This window comes from Oryctolagus cuniculus, chromosome 5 (genome assembly GCF_964237555.1).
Source record: "Oryctolagus cuniculus chromosome 5, mOryCun1.1, whole genome shotgun sequence".
NCBI classification, from domain to species: domain Eukaryota; kingdom Metazoa; phylum Chordata; class Mammalia; order Lagomorpha; family Leporidae; genus Oryctolagus; species Oryctolagus cuniculus.
Genome location: NC_091436.1, coordinates 72,894,621 through 72,903,095, shown reverse-complemented (window position 1 = coordinate 72,903,095; position 8,475 = coordinate 72,894,621). Strand labels below are relative to the sequence as shown.

The following is an 8,475-nucleotide window of genomic DNA, read 5'->3' as shown; positions in this document are numbered from 1 at the left end:
TTCTTCAAGTCACCCCAGGGAGCAAGAGGCGAAGATCTGGAACCAGAGGCAGAGACGTGGGCCGCCAGGTTGGAATTCGCCAGGTTAGTCCGGGGAACTTGGACTGAATGCCGGTGGTGGCGGAAACATTCGCGGAAGCCACCGCGTGCAGAGAGAGCACGGGGCGTGAACAGATAGGAAACGCGGGGCGGGCGCCGGCGGGGCGAGGCGCCGGGAAGCCGCGCAGAGCCGTGAAGCTGCCGCGGGGAGAGGTGCCGAGAAGCAGCCTCGGGGCGAGCGCCGCCGGAAAGCCGCAGGGATAAGAGAAACCGCGGGAAGTTTAGAAGTAAAGTGAGAGAAATAGGAATGCTGGAAGATAGAAGTAAAATAGGAGAGATAGGAATGCCTGGAGATAGAGAAATGGAGAGAGGTGAGGCCTCCCCTCAACATGGCAATGAGAAAGCTTGGATTCGGTCTGCCTGATTAAGTGAGGCGATGAGCACCTGGGCGACTAGCAGCTTATGCGCCGCAGGTCACCGAAGACAGGCACGAATTAACATCAGTAAGGCCTCCCCACAAAAAGGCAATGAGAAGGCTTGGATTCGGTCTGCCTAATTAAGGCGGTAAGCGCCAGCAAGCAGCTCGACCAGAGTATGAGCTGCAGGTCACCGAAGATAGGCACGAACCAACACTAATAAGTCTCCCCCACAATAAGGCAATGAGAAGGCTTGGATTCGGTTTGCCTGATAGGTCTTGTAAGTCCCCTGCAGGCAGAGCAGAGCATGCGCTGCAGGGCACCGAATACAGGCACGCATCAGCGCCTAAAAACCTCCTCACAATGGCGAAGAGAGGACCCGGATTCGGTTTTCCTGATTGATAGGACTTGTAAGAGCCTGTGGCAACTCTAGCAAGTAGAGCAGAGTGTGTTCCGCGGGACACCGAAGACAGGCACGTATCAACGCTAAAAAATAAAAAGAAAGGGGGATCTGTGGGGAGCAATCCGGACTGGACTAAGTTACTCGAATTAAGACTTATTCTGTGCATCTGCTCTCCCACAATATGGAGCTGGGAGAGAAGTGAACGGCTTCCGCACAGCTGCCTCCAGTTCAACCAATTAACTGTAGGACTTGCTCCTGATTGGAGAGCAGCGTACTCAGCCGAGTGGGGATTGGCGGAGGAGGACTATGAAGGAGGAGAGAGACGGCATGCACCAGGAACATCTATGGGGAACATCTAAGGGAACCCGTGCAGCCCCCGAGAAAGCTGGCCGGCGGTGTGCCGCTCCCCTGCGGAAGTGGGGAATGCGGCCAGGGGGAACTGCCCTTCCACGGAGGTGGAAGGGATAGTAGCCAACCCGGGAAGAACCAGCAGCAAACCCGGGGAGGGCCGAGCAGACAAAAGAACAGCGCAGGGTCCTGTGTCGTTCCTCCACGAAGAGGGGGAGCGACATAATGGTGCCGTGACTCGGATATGAAGCTTAGGCAGGGCTTAGTGTTGTTCCTCCACGAAGAGGGGGAGCGACACCAACTAGCTCTGACAATTTTGTGCATACCAAATAAAAAACTTGCCAGGTCATAAGGCTTAATAAGGCATCTTCACATGGAGGTGTGAAAAATTAACTTTATTTTTGCATATTATCATGATACTTTTCTGTTCAAAGTATTCCTTTAAAAATAAGTTAAATTTTTCCATATTATTCATTAATCATACAATCATTGACTAAAGCATACAGTCACTGATTAACATAAGGTAAAAATAATATCAGCCATTTACATTTTCTTGAAGAAAAGTGCTTGTAACATTAGCGAAAACATCTGAACATTTGTTTACATTTTTATTTGATTTAATGTGCAACTTGGTATTTTTCTTTAGAATCTACAAATGTCTTAATTCTTACCATTATAAAAATTAAACAAAAAATAAAGCCCCCCCAAATAAAGCCCTACAAAAGCACATTAATTTTATTACAGAACCTAGATTCAATCACTGAGTAAAGCTCTTTTTTATGAACACTTTCGGAAAGCTAGCATTCAGTTCCAGCACAGCTCTGTTGTCAATCTGCGAACAGAAGGACACATCAAGTAGCACGAGTTCTCTACAAGATTCCAGGAGTTTTCTTAGGGATGCTGGACTCACCATTCTTGTTCCTGTTTGAACAAACAACACAAAACATGTTAAATACATCATTTATAAAGTCTCCTAATAATAAGTCTCTTTATTATTTACTGTTTGAAATAAAATTACGATAAATGACCACTGTAAAGTATTTTATTATGCATAATATTTTATTTTTTAATTAAAAAGTTAAGATAAAAATTATGTACATGTATGGGATACTATGTAATATTTATTATATGTATACATTATACAATATACAATTATGGTGAAATTGTTTACCCTTTCAAGCATTTAACATTTCTTTGAAATGAAAGCATACAAAATCCTATCTTCCAGGTTTTATTTTAATAGATAAGCCTATACTTTATTATTTATAGTAACCCTAGCATTATGCAATAGGACCCCAGAAAGATGTATTTTTTTTTTAAAGAAAAGACTTCATAGTAAATCAATCTGGTTAAAAGCAAAACACTGAATTTTTCCAGCCAATCTGGCATCTAGGTCCCAAATGCTATCAATACTGTAGTCACCACCTTCAATTCCTACCTCCTGGCCCCTTCATATCAGCTCCTCCATTCTTATTTTTGTCACCCCAGTCAAAAGTGTTTTCCATATCTCATTTTTCTTAATACATAGGTCAAATCAGGCAACAGCACTCATAATAATTAAACCTTTAGTTCCACACAACACTATAACTAAGCAACTAACTACTCTGCTAACAGTGCTGAGCATCCCTTTAGCTACTGGAGGTACAAAGATGAATGTGACATGTATTTTCATTAAAAGACATGTTGATCCGAGTTGAAGCAAAGAAACAGCACAATTTGGTTGGCTTTATAGTCAGTGGTGAGAATAAAATGGTTCTTCTGGAAGATGATGCATGATAAATTCTATTTAGCACATGTTAAATTTCAGTGATTATGGGATAGTTAACTGTTCACTAAATTATATAAAGCACCTACCTGCACATGGCAGGCAACTTAATAAGTATCAAGTACCAGCTGACTATGAGATTGTTTGTGTAATACACAATACTTTGCTTTAATGCAGCATTTCTGGGGAGAAACAATCACAATCACATGACACACCACACATCTAATGGGAGGGGCTTTACAATTTCTGAAATGTTAACCTAGCCTTATTCTCTGGGACCTCCTTTCTACTCTTCTTGCTGTCATGGACTACATAAATTTTAAGTGTACTGCCACCTGGCCTGGTTGGCTCTAAGACAAATCAATGTAGATTCTCCTGGGACTTTTAAATTGGAAAAGTTTCAATGTCAATATGTAAAGCTGGCTTGGGGCTGTTACACTGGCCATGTGTATACAGAAAAGCAAAAATAGCTTGCAAGATGAGGAAAGAACAATGCAAAACCAAAGGGAGAAGCAGAAAGAAAAGTCTTGGTGTGTATGCAGCGGGAAAGCGTGTGAGTGAGGAAAGGTACCTAAGCATGCAAGATAGGAAAAGGAAGGAAAAGGGGAGAGTGGTTTCCAGTCCCTTCTGAGGGATGACTGTAGTTCCTATACATGGAATCTGACACACACGTATCTTTATAATAATTTTCTTTCTTTCTTATGCTTAAATTATCTCAAGTGGGTTTCTGCAAAGTAAGATCAGAGAACTTCAACCCAGGAACAGCCACCTATGTGGGATTTTCTACCTACTGTTGTAATCATTTCTCGTTTTGCTAGTCTTGCCCATTAGAATCAGAACTAGAAGTTCCTTAAAGCCAAGAGAATGCCTAGGAAGGAAGTCAGATTTAAAACTTAACTAGGCTAGGGTCCTCTGTACTCTGTTTCCAAAGTACTTTGCATTTCTTCTGTCTTGTTGCCTATTTATAACATGGTTATGTGTTCAATCAGCTTGCTCTGTCAGGGCAGGGGCCATATCCATGCTGTGCATTGTCATATCTCCAGTGCTTAAGACAATGCTTGACATACTACGTGCTCAATAAATTTGTAATGAATCAAAGAATGATGGGATGGTGGTTAATTTTCCAATATAATCTCCCTGGACCCTCACATTAAATGCATTACTGTAGCAAATCTGATTTTGATCTCTTCTTTCTCCAATCCAACTCTTACTAGATTCTATATAAATATTACTAAAACACAGTGATGCAAATATCATTCTTTCCTCTAATTAAAGCCCTGAAGTAGCTCTTCCTTGTTTAATTGTGTGCAGATTCTTTATCCCAGTGTTCAAAACTCTGCATGAGAGCCTCCAGCACACTGCCATTCAAATGACACTGTTCTCTGAAGGTATTCTGTATTTCTGGCTTCTGTAGAGATGCTTCTCAATGTACTGTGGGGTGATATCCCAATAAACCCATTTTGAATTTAAAGTACTGCAAGCTGAAAATGTATTTAAGTCGCCTAACCTATTGAACACCATAGCTTAGTGAGACACTACATAGTAGAGTATCAGCTGTTTCCCCTCATGATTGCTGACAGGGCTGCAGCTGTGGCTACTGGTGCTGTCCAGCACTGAAAGCGAGGCTCATACCATGTGTCACTAGCTAGGAAAAGATAAAAATTCAAAGTGCAGTTTTTATTGAATGTGTGTAGCTGCTGCACCATTGTAAAGTAATAAATAAATAAATAAATAAATAACTCAAACCATCACAAAGTAAAATATAAATAAATGAAACTGTCACGCATAAGGGATTGTCTGCAACCTTGTTTCATGTGATGCCCTCTGCCTAGCATGCCTTCCCTTTCCCTTGTTTCCTAGTCACTTTTCAAGAATATCTTTAATGACACTCTCCCCTAATTCTCCCAGTAATACATGCTTTCTCTTTTCTGAGTCCCATCAAATGGACTCGTCTCTGGCTTGCATAATATTTATTTATATATTTGTCTTACTTCTTGCTAGGTTATGAACTCTGTGAAGGTAGCAACTGTGTGTCTCACTCCGCTTTGTACTGAGGATCAGTATTTTCAGTCTGATGAAGTTAATCCTCTTAACACCCGTATGTTCTGGTCACAAAATGACAAAATAACTTTTATCAACTTGATCTAATTAACAATCCTTTTTAAAAAAGGTTTCTAATATTTATAAATCAAAGAAAACTAAAAAGCAACAACAAAAAAGAATATATAGCATCATGGCTAGGATCTATAATATTTAGCAGGATCTATATTAATTTATCAGGATCTATTAGGATCTATAATAATTAGCACTATACTCTGAAGTGAAGTTTATATTCATTTTATTTTTTACAAATTTTAAAAATTTATTTATTTGAAAGGCATAGTGACAGAGAGAGAGAGAGAGAGAGAGAGAGAGAGAGAGAGAAATATTGACTTTCCATCCACTGGTTAATTCCCCAAATGGTCCAGGTCAAAGCCAAAAGCCTGAAAACTCTATCCAAGTCTCACACATGCCTTCCCAGGTGCATTAGCAGGAAGCTGGGTCTGAAACAGAGCAGCAAGGACTCAAAACAATACTCTGATAGGAGATCCAGGTATTCTAAATGGTGGCTTAACCCACTGTGTCACAACATCTGCCTTCATATTCATTTTAAAAGCCACTGGCCACGTTTCCTTGTTCTCATTGTGAAGTCATGACTTTCTCTAAAATTTCTTAACACTATTTCTTTTATAAAAGGTCTACAATAATTCAAGAGGGAAGGTGGGTAGGAAGTAAAGGATGTAAATAAGGCAAGTAGGTGTAATGTTGCAAAAAAAAAAAAAGTACTTAGAGTCTGGCCACCAAAAAACATGGGTTTGACCTGCTGCCCCTCTACTTATTAACTGCTGAGCACTGGTACCCTCAAGTATGAAAAGACAATGATATGCAATTCCTTGAGCTGTGAAGATCCAGTAAAACACACTGATGAAGTATTCTGTCCAAAGTGTGCATGTAAAGGCAAGAGTTTCAGTGTACATTTTTAGGTCAGAATTTCTTTGTAAAAGTAGTTTGAATAAGTTAATATCCAACTATATAAGCAACATCTACAAATGTATTGTAAACCTGGACTGTGGGAGAGTTTAACTGAAACCACAAATTCAGGTGTTGAAAAGCTTCAGGTTTTCTGTTTTGCTGAAAGTTAAATAAACAAGGAAAAATAAATACAAATAGATTACTAGAAAATTCAATTCAAGTGCTATTGAGAGTTCCAAGCATATCAATTTTGTGGGAAATTATAACTAAATGGCACAACTAGTACCTCTGGCTAATAGAAGAGGCGTGTAACGAAACCTCACAGGCTTCCTTGCTGATGAATACAGTAAGGACACACAACAGATCTATCCTGGGGTCAAACTGCTCCAAAAAACTAGAATTATCAGAGATGGAGACTTCATAGTATTCCTCAATCAGGAGTTTAACATTAAGAATCTTTCCCCCCAAAAAAAATCTAACATGAATTCATTATACAAATGGATTCATTTTTTTTCTTTTCTAGCCTTAAAAAAATAAGAGATCAGGACGCATTTAGATCCAAATTCTTCTAACTAGATCAAGAATTTGTGGTTATTGAGTGGTTTTGACAGGTTCAGTTACAAAATTACGTTATTATCCTTCTATTTTACTTTACACCATTTGATACCAGTTAGTCTTACGCTTCCCATCAAGCAAACTAGTCATATCAGGACAAAATTTTCATTGTACCAATAAGTTGTGCAAAAAGACCAAGACTGGCCTTTATGTCAAGGAATGGGACTTTAATGGGGCTTTAAAATAAATGTATATAGGAGCATTGTATCCTTACCTAATATGTCCAGTTGCCGTAATCTGGTACAATTACCTGCCAGTTCTTCAATGTCTGTGTCACACACAGACCTGTTGGCTGTAAGAAAGAGTTTTTGCAAGTTTGGGAGCTGACGTGCCAGTCTGGCGAAGCAGCCGGTGCTGCTCTGCAGAGTGGGGCACCAGCCCAGGTCGAGTTCCTCCAGAAGCAGACACCCAGAAGCCAGTTCTGCTATTCCATTCTCGGTGATATTTTTACATCTCCAGAGATCCAGGGTCCGGAGCTTCTTACACTTAGCTCCAATCATACTAGCTACCACATCATAGTCTTCAATCTGGAAATCAAACAATTCCAGTCTTGTACATGTAGTGCTCAGAAATGCAGACTGTTTAGAACAAGTTAAAACATTCTTAACCACCTCCTCCACATAAACACACCCACTTAATACAGATCTGCCCACTCATCTCACGGATCTCTGTGCATCCTAGAACAGCACGGGTAGCAATCACTTACTCAACAATCCATTTAACAGAACCCCAGTTAGATGGTAAAGAATTGAGTCCCAAGGCAGTCTGAAGTTCTGTCTCCCATGAAGAATTTGAAGATTATGTGTTATCTTTTTTGACCTTGCAACTACTTGTTGACAAGGCTCAGTCTCTTGTATTTTTTCTAAGATTTTATTTATTTAGTTGAAATAATTTAGTTGAAAGCGAGCGAGAGAGAGAGAGAGATCATTCTTCCATTTTCTGTTCATTCCCCAAATGCATGCAACAGCCAGGAATGGGCCAGTCCAATGCCAGGAACTCCATCTGCGTCTTCCACATAAGTGGCAGGGACCCAAGTACTTGGACCATCATTCACTGCCTTCCCAGGTGCAGTAGTAGAAGCAGAATAGCCAGGGCTTGAATCTGCACTGATATGGGATGCTGGCATTGAGAGCAGTGACTTACCCTGCAGCAGCACAATTCTGGCCCCAGTCTCTTCTATATATATGATTAATATACTTTGGTAGGTACAAATAATCTGCCTGATACAGATGTGCACTTGCTAAGTTCTAAATCATGTGGAAATGATGACAGTACTAATAAGGATACTAGTTTGGGGTGAACATGAGGCATTTGGGGGTTGACATACAACATGAAAATAATTTAGATTACGAGATGTTAATCACTGCCAAGTTATTGGAGGTGTTCAAATCTTATCTCATGATTACAGGATAAATCCTTACAAATCAAGGGTTAAACATTTCAGTTCTTGGGCTTTAAAAGCTTTAACAATGTGTCTTTATATAGGTTCATTCAGTAGGTTCATTTGATTTATAGCATGTATCAAAATTATCATGAGAAACCAAAAGGAAATAAAATAGTAAATGACTACAATGGTCATTCGCTTTTGTTCATATATATATTCTTATTTTCTTTTTAAAAAAATTTATTTATTTTAGAGTTACACAGAGAGAGGAGAAGCAGAGAGAGAGAGAGAGAAAGAAAGAGAGAAGTCTTCCATCCAATGGTTTACTCCCCAATTGGCCGTAACAGCCGGAGCTGCGCCGATCCGAAGCCAGGAGCTAGGAGCTTCCTCCGGGCCTCCCACTCGGGTGCAGGGGCCCAAGGACTTAGGCCATCTTCTTACTGCTTTCCCAGGCCACAGCAGAGAGCTGGATTGGAAGTGAAGCAGCCGGGACT

The 8,475-nt window shown here is 40.4% G+C and overlaps 1 protein-coding gene across 2 annotated transcripts in view; it reads right to left on the bottom strand.

The window, feature by feature from the left end:
- Nucleotides 1-1,579: 1,579 nt before the first annotated feature.
- The window catches only part of FBXL4 (F-box and leucine rich repeat protein 4), an 85,624-nt gene continuing 78,728 nt past the window's right edge, over nt 1,580-8,475 (bottom strand). For both annotated transcript variants that reach the window (XM_051854472.2, XM_070073758.1), the window contains exons 8-9: nt 6,812-7,124; nt 1,580-2,126 (exon numbers count right to left, since the gene is read on the bottom strand). In XM_051854472.2, coding sequence (XP_051710432.1) covers nt 1,963-2,126; nt 6,812-7,124 — 477 coding nt within the window. In that variant the 3' untranslated portion in view covers nt 1,580-1,962. The remainder of the gene's footprint in view (nt 2,127-6,811; nt 7,125-8,475) is intronic.